Source organism: Anomalospiza imberbis, chromosome 26 (assembly GCF_031753505.1).
Source record: "Anomalospiza imberbis isolate Cuckoo-Finch-1a 21T00152 chromosome 26, ASM3175350v1, whole genome shotgun sequence".
NCBI lineage: Eukaryota > Metazoa > Chordata > Aves > Passeriformes > Viduidae > Anomalospiza > Anomalospiza imberbis.
Genome location: NC_089706.1, coordinates 2022813 through 2041685, shown reverse-complemented (window position 1 = coordinate 2041685; position 18873 = coordinate 2022813). Strand labels below are relative to the sequence as shown.

At 54.0% G+C, this 18873-nt stretch overlaps 1 protein-coding gene and 1 long non-coding RNA gene across 6 annotated transcripts; one reads left to right on the top strand and one right to left on the bottom strand.

Annotated features, from left to right (window-relative positions):
* Window positions 1–4735: 4735 nt before the first annotated feature.
* On the bottom strand, window positions 4736–18166 carry MLN (motilin). 5 transcript variants are annotated; one of them, XM_068172989.1, is made up of 5 exons: window positions 8461–9689; window positions 8228–8353; window positions 6863–6985; window positions 5622–5724; window positions 4736–4871 (listed from the first exon to the last, which is right to left on the bottom strand). In XM_068172989.1, the coding sequence occupies exons 1-5, from the start codon at window positions 8569–8571 to the stop codon at window positions 4864–4866; spliced, it is 471 nt and encodes a 156-aa protein (XP_068029090.1). In that variant the 5' UTR covers window positions 8572–9689; the 3' UTR covers window positions 4736–4863. The 5 variants fall into 5 exon arrangements, with proteins under 5 accessions (XP_068029090.1, XP_068029089.1, XP_068029088.1 ...); XM_068172988.1 differs by lacking the exon at window positions 8461–9689 and adding an exon at window positions 17807–18166 and having other exon boundaries at window positions 4736–5724; XM_068172987.1 differs by lacking the exon at window positions 8461–9689 and adding an exon at window positions 16653–17018 and having other exon boundaries at window positions 4736–5724.
* LOC137462540 (uncharacterized) lies at window positions 7198–8371 on the top strand. The gene is made up of 2 exons (XR_010993722.1): window positions 7198–7525; window positions 7856–8371. It is a non-coding gene; the product is annotated as an uncharacterized lncRNA (long non-coding RNA).
* Window positions 18167–18873: the final 707 nt, after the last annotated feature.

The following is an 18873-nucleotide window of genomic DNA, read 5'->3' as shown; positions in this document are numbered from 1 at the left end:
GGAAGCGACGCCGCCATCTTGGGAGGGGCCCCTGGCGCCGCCATGTTGGGAAGGGCACGGGGCGTGTGGGGAAAGGGCGCGGGGGCGGGCGCCATGTTGAGAGGGTCAAGGGGGTGCGGGCTCCGTGTCCTGAGGGAGCAGCAGCTCCCGCTCCGGGCTGCTCCCTCAGGACCGGGGAAAAGCGCAAGAAATGGGGAAAGCAAAAGGCGAAAGCTGCCTCATCTGCGGGACGAGCCGGTGTCGATGATGGGTTGTCCCCCATCGCTGTGTGGGGCTGCTCGCGTGTGGGAGTGAGCTCCCGCCTCACTCGCCCCGATGTTCTGACACTTTTAGGGCCATTGTCCTAAAAAACGTCCCTTTCCCAGCCACCTGCCGCCCCCACGTGCGCTTCCATCATCGCTGCCCAGTTGCTGAGCTCTGCCAGAACCTCAGGCAGGACCAGGATCCAGATCCGTGAAATATTTCCCGAGAAGGGGTGTCCCTCCACGCCCCACACCTAAAACAGCAAACCCAAGCGTTGACTTGTAAATTTATTTTGGCACAGCTGTGATGCACAGTAATTGCTTTTTCCTGCTGCCGCCGCTAAAGAAAGCGATGAAAGCGGCTGAAATACGGTGGCGTCATGTCGGAATTTAATTAAAGGTAATGGAGAAGCGGTGCTGAAGGTGCTGAGGGCTGGCTGAGTGCCGCGGGTTTGGTGACGGATGTGTGACACTGGGGTCGGGGACACGCTGTGGTCCCTCGGGAATGGCACCTGTGGGGAGAAGGAGGCTCCAGAGGAACGCGAAGCTGAAAGAGCTGAGCTCTGCCTCCCTGGCATAAATCACAGAATCCCAGAGTCAGTGAGGCTGGGAAATCCCTCCAACACCATCGAGTCCAAGCTGTGGATCCTCACCTGAGTGCCGTGTCCTGACTTCCTCGGACACCCCAGGGATGGGGACTCCAAACGTCCCTGAGCAATGTTAACAACCCTTTCCATGGAGAAATTCCTCCTGATGTCCAACTTGACCTTCCCCTGGCACAGCATGAGCATCCTGTCCTGTGCCTATTCCTTCTTTCAGGAACCCTCTTCCTTAGCAGATCCCCAAAGCTCACATCACTCTTCCCAATTTATCCAAGAAAACAGCAACGAGATGCTGAGATTTGTTCATCAGGTTGGCAACAGCAAATACATCCTCAGCAGAGGCCAGGGAGCCCATTAAAAGAGCAAACTCAGCTGTGCTGGGAAGTGTGAACGCGCTAAGCTGAGCTTCCTCAGTGCTCCTCTGCCAGCTCATGATGTGGAGAGGGGTCTAATGTAAATAAAAAATTCCAATTTGCTCCTATCACACAGATCCTGTGAGCTCACAGCTCTCACTTTGCAGAAGCTCTGCCTGGGCACGCAGCTGTGCGCTGGCTGAGCTGGTGCAAACCTGGGAATTACATGAACTCACCTTTTTCTGGAGAGAACAGCGACAAAAACCCAAACCTATCCTTTCAGCTTGTGGTTCTACCCATCATGGGAATTACCGCAGGCCCAGCAGCCTCATTGCACAATCTTTGGAGGGGAGGACATGGGATTGGTGTTGGACAACTGGAGGATGGGGGAAAAGCTGTGATTCCTCCTCAGACGGAGGCTGGCAGACCCAAAGCTCAGCAGGATCAGGTGCCTATTCTTTGTGGAGAGGAATCCACCACCCCTTTCCCTTCCTCCCTATGGGAGAATCCCTGCCTTCCCTGGAAGGCATTTGGCCCCTACAGGGAAGGCAGCAGGAGCAGACGTGACAGACCCTATATCCCCATGGGCAATCTTTGTTACCATCTCCTGCCCACAGTGCCAATGCTGAATTTGACGGTGGGTTTTCTATTTTTGCAGCCCCTTCATCATCCTCATGGCTCTGGGAGCACCAAGCGGTGCCGAGGCTGCAGATGGGCTCAGCAAAAAGCGTTTCTTGGCTGGGAACAGCCAGAGCTGGCTGTGAGAAGCTGGGACAGCATGGAGGGACAGCCTCCACCTTCCCTGTGAGCCCAGAAGCTGCCTCAGAGCTGCTGGCAGCAGCTCCGATGCCAGAGGAGCAGACGCGCCGCGCCGGCTGCTCCGGTTCTGGCAGTCTGGGGACAGGGCTGGCGTGAGCAGAGCCCTGGGAACGGATCTGTGCCGGAGCAGGGAATGGCTGCACCCCAAACCCCGCAGCTGAACCTTTCCACTGCTGACTGATGGGCTGCTGAAACCCCGCGTCCCCACCCACCTCCTTATCCGTGGCTTTTGGGTGACAGCCCTGCACATGGCACCCAGGGAAGTGTCAGGGCTTTCTTGGGAGCCGACTGTGCCCACTTGTCACCCTGTCACTCACAGCCACAGCACAGGTGTGACCCATCTGCCTGCCCATCCTGGGCCTGCTCAGTGCCTTAGGAAGTCAGAGGTGACTCCATTCCCTTCCCTCCTCTTTCCCCCAGCTATTGGGCTGCTCATCCCACCATGAAATTCTTGTTTGGTTTCTGGAGCAGCAGATTCTTCCTGCCTGCCTGCAGGTGTGACCTGGGTGTGCTGGCTGCCAAAGCACCTTCCAGGGCAGGGGAAAATGGAGATCTGTCCCAAAACCTGGAGACCACTTCCTTCTTGCCCAGAGCCAGAGCCCTGACAGCCTGGAGGGGGCTGGTTGGGGGTCCCTCCATCACTTTCCAGTGGAAACGTTTCTGCTTCTCCTGCTCAGACCCCTGAGGGCGGAAGGAATTTACTCCCAAAAGTTGAAGGTGTACTTTGGCGCCTGTTTGGACACCACAGCTGGTGCTGCAGGACAGGACAGGGATTCCTGTGGTCTCTGTCACAACCAGCCATTACATCCTGAGCTCATTTATAACTGGGACAACTGGGACGAGCCACTGGCAGAATCCATGGCTGGGGTCAAAGTTGGCCCTTGCTGATGCAACTTGTCTAGGTCCAAGGGTAAGAGCAGAGTCCTACTGATGGATCTCCCTCTGGAATTTTCCACAGCATCAGCCCAACCATCATCCCAGTGGGAAATGGTCCAGGAAGCAAATCCAAGAGGCTCGCGTTCACTCTCTTTCTTTCCATCACTGGAAAACTTTCCTTCCTGGGTGGCACAGGGGAGGTGTTTGCCTGGGAGAGAAGGAGCTGGGAAAAGTGCACCCTGGGGGGACAGCTCTGACCTGCACTGGAGCTTATGGAGGGGGTTTGGGGGCAGTTTACCCCTCGAGGGGGAATTCTCCTTTGTTTTCATGTGGCAAAATCAAACCCAGAGTAAAGGTTTGGGTGTCTCTGAAGTAACAAGGCAAGAGGTGCCCTCTGAAGCGAACAAGCCTCTGGCCTTGCTGCACACTGGTGTAAATGTGGCACAGCTCCTCCTGCGAGTCCCATGCCAGCTCTTCCGTGGATATCACCCCTCTGCAGATGGAGCTCCTGCAGCCCAGACTGCTCTCACTCCCAGCCTAATGGAATGTGTTATTTCCCATCTCCCTCCCACTCAGAGTCATTACAGAGCTTCCACAGCTCACACTGCCTCAGCAATACTGGGAGCTTCCTGGAGCTGATCAGTCCCTGGACAAGGAGTGTGCCTTTGGATCAAACATTAGAGCTGTAATCCACTGCACGCTGCCTGTTCCATTATCCATTGGGAGCTTTCTCCTCTCCCCGGGGCTGCTTACGGCAGAGTGCTCTGAGGGGTGTTGTTCTTGCACAAACAGAGCTCTTGGAATGAGCTCAGTGAGAACAGAAGTCCTGTTAGGTTGGGAGGCTAAAATTGGATTGGAATTGGATATATTCACGTACGTACCATTGATCTCATCCAGCCGTACTTTACATATGTTGGATTTCCTGCTGCCAGCAGAGAGGAGTAGCTCTCAGATAAGCCAAAGGTATGGAAATGGAGAGCAGGATGTTCAAGTGGAATTAGGATTTCACCTTGGGGTGTGTTTGAGAGGCAGGAGAAAGGGCAGAGTGCAGTTCCCTCACACTGTGCCTGGCACAGCTGCTCCTCACTGTGCTGGTGGATTTATAGCACCAGGCTGATAGGAGGGGTTAGGTACAGAGAGGGGATGCCCATCAGGGCTCCAGCAGTGTGGGAGTGTGTCAGAGCACCCTCCTGGAGCAGGGAACTGGGCTAGGGACATCCAGGTCCCCCCCTTGTGTCACCAGTTCGGCCAGGAGATCTGATAAAGGTTTGCCTCAGTTTCCTTCATTGCTAAAAGGGAGGGATAAGACTTAATACTCCTCAGAGATTGATTCCTCGGGCTTTGCCACACACTTTCACAGAATCCTTGAGGTTGGAAAATCCCTCTGGGATCATCAAGTCCAACCTGTGCCCAATCCCCATCCTGAGCACTGAGTGCCACATCCAGGTGACACCTCCAGGGATGGGCACTCCAAACCCCCCTGGGCACTTCCAAGGCCTGACCACCCTTTCCATGAGGAAATTCCTGCTGATGTCCAACCTGAGTCTCCCCAGCACAGCCTGAGGCCGTTCCCTCTCCTCCTGTCCCTGTTCCCTGGGATAAGACCCCAAATCCCTCCCAGCTGTCCCCTCCTGGCAGGGAGTTGTGCAGAGACAGAAATTCCCCCTGAGCCTCCTTTTCTCCAGGCTGAGCCCCTTTCCCAACTCCCTCAGGACTCTCAGAGCAGTGCTCAGGAAAACAGGGATGTTTGCCAAAACCTGAAGCCTCTCCTCTCTCTTCTTTCCTACATTGGGCACTCCCCATCTGTTTGAGAGGCTTGCAGGACAGAAGACACAAATCCTCCTTTTAATTATGCTTCACATTTATTATCTCACCTCAGATTTTGTTGATCTCTCTCACAAATTTTGTTTACATAAGTGGAGTCTTTCAGCTTGAGCAGTTCCAGCGCTTTCTCTTCTGATCCTGCAGATATCAGGCAGCTAAATAGAAAAGCACAAGTGTCCTTAAATCTGGCATTCAGTCTTTCCAGAGCTTTATGTGTTGTTTCCTACTCCTCAGCTCCACAGCTGAAAGCTCAGAGGCAAACGGGGATGAGCACAGGCAGAGCAGAGCAATCCCACAGGGAGAGCGGGACCCCCTTTCCTGGGCTTAAACATCCCAGAAACGGCAAAGGCACAGGGACAGCCCCATCCCACCATCCCTCAACCTGCAGGCAGGAAGAGCTGCACAACAGCCTGCCCCTGGATATTTGCTGCTGCAATTCCCACACAAGATTTCCCAAAGGAAAAGGAGGATTTGCAGCAAATTGCAGTGTAATTAAGTGTCAGTGTTAAGCCCCCGTGCAGGCAGCGAGGTGTTCCAAGCTGGCTGCACATGCTGAGCTGCCTCACAGGTACAGTTCCTGTTATAAGCTCTGCTGGAAATTGTTCCCTGGAGATTGAGGACTTTTTGGGAAGAGGAGGAGCAGGGAAGTGGCAAACAGAGCTGTTGGGAAGGGTTGTGCTGCTGCTTCCAGTCAGTATCAGCTCTGGGGCATAGGCAGCACCTTATGAGGGAATAACCTTCCCAGAAGGGTGCACACGGGAGCAGTTGGGATCTGAGGGCTCCACAAAGTGAGCAAACATGACACAAAAACCCTCCTGGGGAATATAAATATCTCTGTGCTGATGAGCTGGTGAGAAGAAGGAAAGGCAGAATTCCCAAGGCAGAAATCAACCCTCTGACAGTACCATCTGGGGTGTCCTGTAACAGCTCTGCCAGCAGTTTCTCCAGGACATCTTGGTATTTTTCCAGCTGCCTTGGGGTAAGCCAAGCTCTGGCAGGAAGGGCCTGCTGTAGAGGAAAGCAGAGAAGTCAGAACAAAAAGGTGAGGGGAGCAGAGGGAGGGAGGTTGGGGTGCTTTGACCCCACTTGGATCGAGTTAGTGGAGGGTTTAGGGTTTGGAGGGAAGAAGATGAGCCTCATATGGGGAAAAGCAACATTTTGAAGGCAACACACTCTTGAGTTGTTCAGAGTGCTGTTGCATAACCCGTGGGCTGGCTCAGAAATCCAGATAAAGGCACCTCCTGGCAGCAGGGACTGCAAAGAAAATAATTTCTGAACCTTCTAATCCTCCACTGTGTGGCACATCGACCCTTCCAGCCTGAGCCTGCAGAGCTCCTGCCCTAGCAACAGCTGAGGACAAGCTGTGGTCCTGCTCCAGCCTGCTGGACTTGGAGCCAGCTGTGCCTGAAGCAAAGAGCTCTGTTCTGGTGCTGGCCAGCCGTGGGGATGTGCTGGGTATTTCACACTTTGAACTGGGCATTTTGCTGTTTAAATCCCATTACCGAGTGCTGGTGCATCACGAGTGCGGGAGGAGTTGCACATTAAGCTGTGCCTTGGCCAAATTCCAGCCTGGTTGGTCCTGCTGCCTGTCCCACGGGGTCTGTCCGTGTTTGGGGGGACCTGCACCCTCCTTTTGCTGGCAGAGCACAGCCAAGCTCCCTGCAGGAGTGGCTGCCCACACAGGAAAAGTTCCCTGTGCTCAAGTGGCAAAGCACAATTTCCAGACACGGCTTGCCAGGTAAGTCTGCCTTTGAGGGCTTAGCCTGGCACTTCAATCCCTAAAATTGCCCATTTTCTGCTCTGTGTACAGACTTTGAGCCCAAGTTTTTAAATAAGGCCTCGCCAGTGCAGAGAACTGTGGGGTCAGAGGTGACACCAAGCAGGAGCTGAAGCAGAACTGGGAGCTCCTGCCTTGCACCTGGCTGGGCTTCACTACCTGCCAAAGAGACCTCGAGCTATTCCATCTTCCTCAGGGAGAAGCTGTTGTGTCTCAGGGGTGACCTGGCTGCTGAGCGACCAAGATAATTTGGGATGGAGCTAAAACTTCTCTCTGATGTAAGCAGGCAGGCTGGCAGAGGACGTCTCTTGGACTCCTTGTCCCCTGCATGTCCTTGTGGGCTTCTCAGAGTCAAATGGCTCCACATACCTGGAGGGTCTTGGCTGCATTGACATCCACACCGGATTGCTCAGAGAAACCTTCCTCCTCCAGCTGCTGCAGCGAGCTCAGGGATTTCTTCTGCCCTGCCTTGTTCCTCTCCTTTTCCTGCAGCTTCGGGGCAGAGAGCAGAGGGGGCAGTTGGTGATGCTGGGATCAGCAGCAAACCCACTCTGTGCTGTCCCAACAGCCAGGCATCCACGGTGCTGGGCACAGAACCAGCAGGATGGTGGAATCCTCCTGGGAAGGGCCCATCAGCTGTGGCCTGAGTGGCCTTTGGGGACTGAAATTCAGCAGTGCTGGGTGCGAGGTCAGGTTACGGGGCCACGTGTGGTGGGGGAACTCTGTCAGCAGGACATGGGAGCTGACAGCAATGGGACCTTCCCATGGGAGCTGACAGCACTGGGACCTACCCCAGTTGTCCCACAGAACTTGGCCTGGCTCTGCTGGAGCACTGCAAGGAAATTGAACCGAGCCCTGCATGTGCAGAGAGGTCACGTTTTCCCAGCCTTTCTGCAGGTCCGTAATGTCAGCCCATCCCCATTTATTTAGTTGCCTTCAGGACCCTCTGGAAAAAGCCAAAGGTGCTTTGGAATATGACAGACACAGCAGGACATGTCAAACGTGGCACAGGCCATGCTCACTGTCCAGCATGTGAGAACAGGAGGGGCAGGGACAGCCTTTGGGGGACAGATTTCCCCTTTGTTCATCCAGAAAATCCCAATCCCTGGCAGACACGGGGCTACAAGGGCTGTGCAGTACCAGCACAGCCCATGTGGGTCCCCATCCTCCTCAAGAACATTAAGAATGCCTGTGCTCCCCACAAAAAGCAATTGTGATCCAGGGGTAGGTGTTGGAAATGGGATTTCTCCCGGTATCCAGGGGCTCGGCAGTGCGGGGGAAGCTCATTGGGGCTGTGTTTCAGAAGCTGCCGGCTCTGAGCCTGCCTGACACCTTTCAACGGTATTTGTTTCACTTCAAAAGGAAAAACGTTCTCTCTGCACGTCCCAGAGGTGACAACCAGCCGGGGGATGGTTAATTATTTGTTACAACAAAAGAGCCATCACTGAGCTGATGGGAGGCTGCAGCTGCTCTGGAAGAATTCCAGCACCGAGGAAAGGGAAAGGACCCGCAGGAACTGCAGGTGACACCCCCACAGGAGTGGCAGACCTTTGGCAGGGGGGTCCAGGCTCTTCCTTTCTATCTCACACCTTAAAATTTCCCTCTGCCTCCCCCACAAAGGCATGGATTTTGGGAGAAGGATATCAGAGTGTTTCCTGTTGATGGTGTGCACTGCAGTTTGGGGGATGAGGGCAGGAGAAACCTTTCTTGGTTTATTCATTCCAGAGGGGTTACCTGCATTTTCTGGAAGTCACTCTGGGTGAAAAAGGGCATGAAGCCTTGGGTCTGCTCAGCCAGCACGGACAGCAGGGACACCAGCAGCAAACTGACCACCACCTTCCTCGAAACCATCCTGAGAGCCTGGACAACACGGGAAAAGAGACACCAGGGCAAGAGTGGAGAGGGAGGTTTGACAAGAAACTCCTTTGGCTCTGCACCAGCTGCAACCCAGCTCAGCCCCAGCCCACCTGAGGGATATTTACTCTTGCAGTTGCTCCTGAGCTGAGAATAGAAGTGCCTTGACTGACAATTCTCTTCTCAAAGCTGTTTGTGTAAACAGATTTGTTCTTGAGCAACATCTCCAGGGATTTCAAGCCCTGCCCTTCAGGACTGCTCCAGCCTCCCTGAGTTCTCGAGCCTCAGCCCTGCAGCTGTGTTGGTTTAAGACCTGAACACATCCAGAGCAAACCCATCAATCCCAGCACCAGCACAGCAGACAGAGATGCTGCAAAGAGAAAAACCTTCACACAGCTGTTTTTTTTTTATTTTTGTTTTGATTTTCCTCGCCACTGGAAACCTTTCTGGCTGGACTGGATCTCTTCAGAAGCCTCATTGAGTCCAAGGGACATGGGAAAGGCGTTTTCCAGCCCAGCTCTGTCTGAGCCAGGAATAAAAGGCTTTAAAAACCACCTCTGAAATGATCTAACTGTGACTTCACGTCAGGAAAGGACTTATGTAAACACTGAATGTTCTCTTTAAATATTAAAATATTCTCTCTGGACAGACTTCATTAAGTCTGGTCCTACAGCTTAACTTCTCCACCTGATTGGAGCCTGATCCTTAATTAGTTTCAGCAACCTCTTGGTTTGGACATTATTGAGAAGACATTGTTAAGTTAGATTTGACTCCTGAAATAGATTTCCCATAAATATCAGCTGGGATTGAACCAAGGACCAGTGGAAGTTAATAAATATTCCCTTTCCATAGCACCTGTCAGTCACATCCTCTCCTCTCCCTTCCCTGGGCACTGCACCGGTGCCATCTCCCCCTGCCCACCCAGACTGGGCCATCAGAGCCACCTCCTGCCCTGGGACATCCCAGGGAGTCCCAGCCCTGTTTCCTGCAGGGTTCCAAGCAGGAATTCTCAGGCTCTGCCCTTGCAATGCAACCTCAGAAGCATCAATCTTTGGTGCTTTTTCATTTGTTCTATCCCTGCAGTAAATATATAAATAAATAAAATACTGCTGAATACAAAGAAAATACACCCAGTCACTTCCTTCATCTCTTCTTGGCTAATCCCTTTGGGAATTGAGTCTCTCCCTCTTCTCCCAGGAAAACACCCACGCAGACCTCTCCCCTCAGAAGTGTCCCTGCTGAAAGCCCTCCCTTGCTTGGCAAGCAGGGCCTGTACTCCAGCCCCGAGATCTCCAGCTCAGCACCTCTCCAGGCAGAGAGCACTTGGTGGATTTTCTTCCCAGCTCCAAAGGGAAAGGAAAAAAGCAGGAGGATCCCAAGTTCAGCATCAGCCCTGCAGGCACACAAGGACAGCTCTGCTCACCCCCCAAAACCCAGTCACGTGCCAGTGTGGGGGCAGGAGGTGTGGGCAGCTGGCACAGCAACAGGACAGGACACTCACCTACTGAGCTGTTCCCAAGAAATCCAACCATTCCTGGCTCTAGGACCTGTCTGAGAGTCATTTTCCGCCTGCTCAGAGCAGCTCCCCGAGCTCAGAGGGCACCCGGGCTCCCCGCAGCTCCGTGGCAGTGCCTGGTGTGTGCCAGGTGCCCACAGGAGGCAGGAGCTGCTGGAATTGGTACTCCCGAGATGGGGATGAGGGAAAAGCACCTTCCCCCTTGTTTCAGCATCGACTTTGTTCCCTCCTCCTCCTCCTCCTCCTCCAAGCTGGCTCTGCCATGGCCAAGAGGTGCCAAGACCTACCTGGGAGTGCAGCCACGGGACACTGGAGGTCAGAGCTCTTCTCCCTCCTGACACTTCTGGGTGCTCCTGCTGCTTCTCCTCCCTTTATAAACCCATCCAGGCACTGCAGTCACTCACCTGTGACCCTGCCCAGCTGCCTGGCCTGCATGGAAACGGCTTTCCCAGGCAGGGAATGTTATCTGCACTGGAGTATTCTGAGTCTCTCGTTTCCAGGCAGATCCCCACTTCTCCCTCCCCAGGTTCTTCAGCTGTTCCTTGTGGTCCCAAAGCTGAGGCAGATCAGCTGCTGCCTCAGTTTCTCCATCTCTAATTTAGAGAAATTCCTCTCTCCTGGCTTGTGTTTCTAGACACTGAGACAAGGTTTTTAGGATGTGAATATCCCAGCACTACAACGACACCTGTGTCAATTATCTTTCTACTGTAATTGCAAATCACAATAATATCAAAATTGCCACTTTGAGTCTTCAAGTGGCCCCTTCTCCCATCCTCACTGAGCCTGGCACACTGATCCCCCTCGGGAACACAAATCCTGCACTGTCATCCCTCTCCAGACAAACGAGGTGCTGAGAGAGGGAGGGAATTGTGCAAGAATTCATCCGAGCTCTCCTGGGACCATCAGCCAGGAGCTGATGCCAGAGGGTTTGGGATCAGGCCAGGCACATCCCGGTGCTGCTCCTGAGGGAGTCTGGGAGCAGCCAGGCGAGGAGCAGGAGGGAAAAACGAGCTGGGGAGCCATGAAATCCTCCTGCATCCACGGGCTCCATGGGCTGGCAGATCGGGGAGCAGCAGCATTCCTGCCTGCCTGGGGAGGGATATTGGGAACAGCGATTGCCCAGTCCGGGAATGCCATTTGTCACCTGGGAATGGCGTTTGTCACCTGGGAATGGCGTTTGTCACCTGGCCCCACCGCAGCCAGTCAATAGGGTACGGGCACACCAGGTGTCACCAGGGACCTGCTGCTGTCACAGCTGTCAATAACGCTCGATTTGGGACAGAGCCCTCCTGAAAAGCCTCGTGTCCAGCACTCAGGTGCTTCCCGGATCCCTGGGCATCCTCCCCAGCTTATCACCCCCTGAGCAGTAGAAAGCTCCCAGAGACTCCAGAGCAGCTTTGCTCCCTGGAAACCTCCCTGGGAATGTGGCTGGGGGTGATGGGAAGGATGTCACTCACACAATGTGGGGTTTTCCCCTCCCTTCCCTAAACAATTTGCACAAACCCCATCCAATTCCCATTTTAAGTGACTTTTCCAGTCCTTTTCTTCGGATGGCTATGATGGATGCAGCTGACGAGTCAGCAGATGGTGCTGGGAAGTGACAGATTAGTTACCAAGAAAGGTCACTTTTCCAAAGCACTAAACTTCCCCGTGTCTTGTCCCACTGTCCCTCCAAGACGTGTCTGGCTGGCAGCTTTCCATCCATCTGGGATGGAGCCTTGTGCCTGGGGAAGGACAACCTTCCAAATCAAACAGAGGGATGAAAATTAATCATATCTGTATTAGCTGCATGCAGCCTGCCAGCTTCATCTCTTAATTATGCAAGAGTGCTCTGACAGGAAGGAATCGTGGAGCTGAAAATAAAGGATCTGACTCCAAGTCTGGAAGTGCCAGGGCAGGTGGGAGCAACAGGCACCTCCTGGCTCTGGCTTGGCCCAGTCCATAAATGCAGTTTTTGGCACATCCTGGCTGCAAAACAAGGATAAATGAAAATAAAAAATCCCAGCTGGAGGTCTCCCTGCCAGCTCTGTAATTCCAAAATTCCATCCTGCTGCATCCCTGGCACAGTTTGCAACCTGCAGCCCCCGAAACTCCCCGTTGGGCTGTGGTGCCAGGTGGCAGCAGAGGTTAGAGGCTCAACAGAAACATGATGTGCACGATGGGTTTGAGTGCAGTTCTGTTGTTCTGAAAGTTAAATGTTTGGCATAACTGGGAGTCGTTTTCCCAGGAAACTGGCAGCGGAGTGCAGTCCATTGGGCCTGGCAGCAGTGGCAGAGCCAAGGAACAAGGGGCAGAACGAGCTGCCCATGCCAGCAGCACACCCAGCCCTCTCTGGAAACCAGCCCTGAGGTGACCTGTGCACCCCAAAACTGGGGAAATTCTGCCTGTTGCCTCAGTTTTCCATGAAAGAATAAAAGAGAGGGAAAAAGGTTTTCTGGACAGAGCCTGGGTGGATTTGGCTTCTCTACAAAGGGTTGGAGGGGATAGGCACTGACCACAACATCCTATCCCATAACAATCCTCTTTCACTGGGATTAAAAAAAAAACCAAAACATTTTCAGAAATCCCTTTTTCTAATAAAATAAATGTCTGGGCTTATAAAAACTTTCCTCTCAAATAAGGAAAGAAATAAACAGGAGGAAAATGTTTCCTTGCCTCGTTTCTCTACATTTGGTCACTCCTTTGCCACCCTCTCCCCGATCTGGAAGGAGTGAAGAGAGAAAGGAGAGGAGGTGAGAAAACATGATGGGATGCAGCTCAGCTGTTCCCATTTTGGTTTTCAAATCCAAGCCACCCGGTTTTCACTTGAGGGATCAGGAATATTTTTAGGAATGGTACAAAATGCAGCCTCACACCCAGGAAGAGGATGTGACTGGTTTGTCCCATGGGGCTGAGTGGTGTCCCTGGGCACCCCGCTGTCCTTTTGGGGTGCTGTCACCCTGGGCAGGTGATGGGAGAGCCCAGCCAAGCCCTGGGCTGAGCTCAGAGTTAGGGAAATCACTCAGATTTCAGCCAAAGAGATCCCTGCCCCGCTCACAGGGGATATTTATTCGTTTTGGTGAGGAGGAATTCAGCTTTTCCACACTCCAGGCACCCTCTGGCCTTTCATTGCCTCATGCCCTCCTTCCCCTGCCCTGCTCCCATATCCAGCACCATGGATCAGATTGAGCCCTGCAAGCACCACCACCAAGGCACCACAAAAAGCCCCAAATGGTTTTTGGTGGGGGCTGCTCAGACCATCCCAGCAGCAGGAGGAGGATGGACGATATTCCTGCTCCCCCACGGGATGCAAAGTCCGGCCCGGTGCAGGGGAAGGGCTCAGCTTAGGCTGGGCTCGCTGCAGGCAGGTGGGAAAGGAGAGGAGGGAGCGGGATCCGAGCACCGGGATCTGCCCGTGCTCACCATGGACAGCGGCCACTCCTGGGCTCATCGCGGGGGAAAGAGGGGCAGGGAAAACAGCTGGGGAGGGAGAAAAGGAGGGAGAGAAAGAAGAGGAGGGAAAACAATTGGGGGGGTAAAGAAAAGGAGGGGGGGAAAAGAGAGGGAAAGAAGGGCAAGGAAAACAAGGAGGGGAAGTAAAGGAGGGAGAGAAAGAAGAGGAGGGAAAGAAGAGCAGGGAAAATAGTTGGGGGGAAATAAAAGGAGGGGGAAAGAGAGGGAAATAAGAGCAGGGGAAACAACTGGGGTGGGAGAAAAGGAGGGGGGAAAGAGAGGGAAAGAAGAGCAGGGGAAACAGTTGGGGGGAAAGAAAAGAATGGGAAAAAAGAGGGAAAGAAGGGCAAGGAAAACAAGCAGGGGAGGATAAAAGGAGGGAAAGAAACAAAGAAGAAGGGGGAAAGAAGAGCAGGGAAAACAAGCAGAAGGAAGAAGAGGAGGAAAAGAAAGAAAAGAGGAGGGAACGAGGGGCAGAGAAAACAATTGTGGGGGAAGAAGAGGGGAAAAAAGAAGAGAGGGAAAGAAGACCAGGGAAAACAATTGGGGGGAAAGTGAAGGAGGGAAAAAAATAAGAAGGGAGACAGAAGGGGTCCAGCATCGTTGTGCTCAGCAGTGCCAGCTGCCAGCAGATTTCCCAAGACTGGATGATGCCAGATTCCCAGGATTTATTGGTGCTCTCACTGGAGTCTCCCTGTTCGTCCCAGCACCTCTCAGCAATCAGTGGCCATTTATCTGCCACAGAGGAGAAGGGTTCTGGCTCTCAAGGCACCACTTCATCCTGGGAGGTACAAGGAGGCAGAGCTGGATGGCTTCAGGGTGAGAAAGAGACTCACATGTGGCAGGTCAATGAGCTCCCAGGCAAGGAATCCCGGGAGAGACTGGGGAGAAGGAATAGCAGCACATCCATCCCAGCTGGGATATGGGAAAAGCAGAATGGAAAATTGTGACACCAGCAGAAGGATCTGCAGAGCCTCAGGGCCTGTGCAGCCAGGCCTGATCCCAGCACAGGGCTCACTTTTGATAAAATGCCCGTTTAATCTGTGGATATTTTGCTCAGGCGCGGAATAGCAACCTCAGCAAAAGCCTCTCAACCACAAAGGCTTTAGAGGGCTAAACAGTAAAGATTGGGAATTAAGGAGAATAAATATTAATTAAAGGGGTGAGAAAATGCATCATTTCTCCAGACAACCCTGCTGTGCTCCCCTGCCCGGGGCTGTTGGGTTTTGGCTGTCTGGAGCGGGAGCTGGGAGGGATTGTGGTGGGATGGAGCTGCAGCAGAACCACACAGAGCCTGGAGAGAGCCCACATCCCATGGAGGAGGGAAAAGGGAGCAGGGACTGCCCAAAAAAAGGGCCAATATGGGATTCAACGTGCAGCAAACCTGCGCTGGTGTCAGTGGCCCAGAGCGGCGCAGCCGGAGCCAGCGCTGTTACATAAAGGGATGGGGAGCAGCCCGGCCTGGGCTGGATGGAGGAAATGAATCCAATTACAGGATGAAGGGCACAGGGAGAGGATGGACACATTTGGTCTGGAGCAAATCCCTAAAAAGCTTTATAGCAGGGATGGCAGAGAAGAGTGAATCATGGTGCGGGACAGGCGGCCACCACCGAGAGGAGTTGGGGCCTTGGAATGGGGCAGGAGGCAGGAATGGGGCTCTGCACCTGGCTGAGGGAGAAGCACTGCCAGGATGTGGTTCTTCTGGGAGCTGGGACACCAGTTTGGCTGCTCCTGGGGATGTTGGAGCGAGGAGCCAGCCCAGCCAGGCAGCAGGGAACAGCTCTGCTGGAAAGAGGAAACAAGCAGGCAACCCCCAAATTTCCTCCGTGCTGATTCCCATAAGATTATAACCCAGCTGCCCGTGTCACAGCAGGCTCCAGACTTCCACTGAGAAAACTAAGGGCTTGTATTAGAAAGAGGGAAAAAAAAAAAAAAAAATTGACCCAGTTATGACAAAACGAAGCAGCACATTCACGGCATCGCTGTGGAAGCCCATGAGCAGCCACAACAAGGCCCTCGGGAGTAACAGGATTCCACTTCAAATGAGATTTACAAATTAAAAATAAAAGAGCTGGATTATTTCTGTGAGCCTGAACCCCCTTTCCTGGCTGCTCAGCCAGCTTCAAGTGGACACTGCAGGGTGGGGAGGGGTGCCAGGCATGTGCATCCCTGAGGAATTCGGGAAAAGCCTTTCCTTTGCCTCTCTGCAGTCAAGCACTTGCCCCATGTCAGGCAAAGGAGGAGAGCTGGACACAGATCCCTAGTAACTCCCCTGGTAACTCCTGTCCAGCCCCTCAGAGAGCCCAGAAACCAGACCAAAATCCAGACTGGTTCCAGTTTGCCAGGCTGGAAGGTCAGAGCAGCGTTTTTGCCGTCACCCCTGGCAAAGCACAACTCGCTCTGGGCACAGCCTCGGGAGCACTGCCAGAGCTGCCGGGATCTGCTGAAACTGCCGGGATCTGCCAGAGCTGCTGGGATTTGTTGGGATCTGCTGGAGATACCAGAATCTGCTGTAGCTGCCGGGATCTGTTGGGATCTGCTGGAGCTGCCGAGATCTGCCAGAGCTGCCGGGAACTGCCGGAGCTGTTGGATCTGCCGGCTGTGCCGGCTGCTCCTCGCTGCGGGGCCGGGGGAATGTCTTGCACACCTGCCCACTCTGCCACAGCCCCGGGTTGTCACCGAGGGAGAAGTGTTGACAGCAGCACACGGAGCGGAGCAGGTTCGCAGCTGAGCCGGGATTGCTCAGCTCCTTGGCAGGGAAATGACAGGGCCCAAAGAGTGCCTGTCTCTCCAAGGAAATCCTACAGCGCTTGGAGAGACATTACCTGGATCAGCAACAGGAAGAAAAGGCTGGGAGCTGACAGAGCGTGCATATACCAGGAGAAGAGGTTGGCATGGAGGAGCTCTCCCCACATCCCAGCTGCTTTATGGCTTGGGGGAAAAGTCTGAGCAGGATGGAGATGGAGAACCTGCATGGAAAATGGGAGCTGGGGTCTCTCCTGCTCAAATTTTGTGCTTGAAAGACAAAAGACAGCCTACTGTGCACTCTTACTTTTTGGGACAAAAGCAAGGTCACCTCCCCGTCCCACCCAGCCCCTGTCCTGAGTGGGTGCCCAGGGCACGGCCACAGAGCCACAGAGCCACCAGCCATGGCCAGGTAATCCCTGCTGGGGGAGGACCAGCCCAGCGAGCCCAATTGTAAATACATCAGTGTCCTCCTTCTCCCTGCCACACGTTTAAATCTATTTGATCCACTCTAATGGATTGATCTACAAGTTTGTGCACACACATCCTGCTTTGGACGGGCGGCTGGCAGCGCCTCGCCCATCACGGCCTGTCAGCTCCACTCAGCCTCACCTCCAGCACAGAGCGAATCCAATTACAGGATAAAGGGTTTTCTTCCCCTCCATATGGTCTCTATAACGCTGTGGCTTTATCTTGCCTTAACCCCTTTCCTGGCGAGGGAGCTCACAAGCCCGGCCTAAGCGGCTCAGCGCTGTGGCCCTGGGTGGCTGCTATGTGATACGGGAAACGGGGTCTTCCCAGGGCACCCAGAGGCACTTCCTCCCTCTTTTCCTGCCCTCTGGGGAGGAATGAGCCCCCACGGGAAGGAGATTCGGGGCAGCACTGGTTACAAAACCAGCCAGAAGCAGAGGAGTGAGCTCAGCCGTGCAGTCAGAGCTGTGCTCACAGCCGGGGTTCACGGGGCTGTGCGTCAGCCCAGCACCAGGAGCTCAGCACAGATGTTCCCTTCATGACTGATTTGTTGTGCTTTTGCATTTCCCTCCACCTTGCTCTGCCAGGTATTCCCTTGGTGCCCCTGGGCAAGTGGCTCCTGTGGCTCCTGTGCCCAGCAGGGCTGGGGATGGGCACCACAAAGGGCTCCAGGAGCCCAGCTGCCCCGTGTGAGCTCTGCCTATCGCTGATTCCTGTGAACCAGGCGTGTCAGCTCTGTGCAAGCCGGTTATTTGATTGTCATTATCATCCCTTGCTTTACACAGGACATGAAAGCCCAGAGCAGCTCAGGGCCCCGTCACGCCACGCGCCAACAAACAACGAGCGAGAGACAATCCCAGCTCAAAGCAGGAAAACCTGCAAGGGGCAAGAAAAGCCTTTTCTTGAGCACAAACACAGAGCAGCAAAGCTCTCCTCCCACATAAGCAGGGCCTGGAATTTGCTGTTGTTGTAGAGTCAGCACAGAAAACAACCGGGAGCTCTCCTGGAGAGAGAGCAGCTCATAAACTTTCCCTGCTAAGAGACAGCAAATTAAAGCCATCTCTGTGACAGGGCTGCAGCAGGAACCGAGGTTGCATTCAGGACACGTCCTGGAGGGACCAGCCACCCTCAGCGGTGTCATTTCCCTGCCCTGGGTTTACTCGAGGCCTTGGCCATTGCTCCGGCTGTGCTGACCTGCCCAGAGCTCTAAATCCACCAGCCTCGGGGCAGCGACCCCAGGGGACACAGCTGAGAGGGGACAGCCCTCTCACAAAGCACAGGTGGCTCAGGCTTACCTGCTCCACAGGCAGCTCCCAAAAAAGGGGAAGGGCCTGGTCCAGGCCTTGTTGATGGTCGGCTGAAGCCCTCTCAGTCCAGTTGTCCCTTTGAAAGGTGTCTGGGGACCACCCGTGAAGACAAATCTCCTCCGCGCTCAGCGGCCAGGGTGAGTGGAGAGGATCTGCTGAGCCAGGAAAGGTCCCTCTCCCAAAAAGAGCAGCTGAGTGTTCCCCCAGCACCCAGACTCAGTGTCGTTCTTCCCCCCACAGCTTCCTTTGCACCACTCTTGACTTTAGAAGAGGGCAGGACACCCCAAAGGGGTGCCAGGAAGGGACGGGAGGTGACAATTAACTTTCCCATGGGGTACCCGTGTCCACATGCAAAACCTTGGAGAAGCACCAGAACTTTGGGATGCTGCTGGCACTGGCAGCAAGGCCTAAATGTTTTTGAAGTGAAATATTGGAGCTGAAGACTTGCTTTCTCTTCTGAAGGTGGGCCACCACAGTGAAATATTGGAGCTGGAGAGAGTTGCTTTCTCCCATGGGAGCTGGGAGGCGCACACTGGAATTGAGATGGATGCACAGGTGTTTTTGTGGATTCAGATTTCTGGGGTCTCCTTCGATATTCAACTCATTCTCCAACAATGTGCCCAATTTTTGTACATCTGGAGCCTGACTATGGCCAGGAAAGGCAGGATATTCCTCCAGGGAAAGCTCTGTGAGAAGCAGGGCCGTGGGACTCCTCCACTTTCCCCTCATCTCCTCAAGGAACACCTGGAGCAGGAATTTGGTGCTTGTTGGTTTCACAGTGCAACAATTCCAAGAGGCACATCCATCCCGTGGGGAGCTCTCTTCCCGGGGCACCTGAGGCTGGCCTGACCCACTTCCCTGCACCACGTCCTACTTCTGCTCCCGCGGATCAGGGATTAGGACACCATCCATCCCAACACCCCCTTAGCCTTCCGCTCTCAGCCTCCAGCTCGGAGAGGCTCCAGGCGTGCAGGAGACCTCATTCATCCCACGGGACAATGGTGACTTTTTCCATGGGCCATGCCTTGAGGAGGAGGAGGAGGCCCAGCTTACCT

Coding starts and splice junctions, on each gene's coding strand:
- MLN (XM_068172985.1), bottom strand. CDS start 8,571: ATGTTGCTCAAGAACAAATCTGTTTACACAAACAGCTTTGAGAAGAGA. Junction 6,986..8,227: donor GTGACTTCCAGAAAATGCAG/GTAACCCCTCTG, acceptor TCTGCCCCGAAG/CTGCAGGAAAAGGAGAGGAA. Junction 5,725..6,862: donor ATGCAGCCAAGACCCTCCAG/GTATGTGGAGCC, acceptor TTTCCTCTACAG/CAGGCCCTTCCTGCCAGAGC.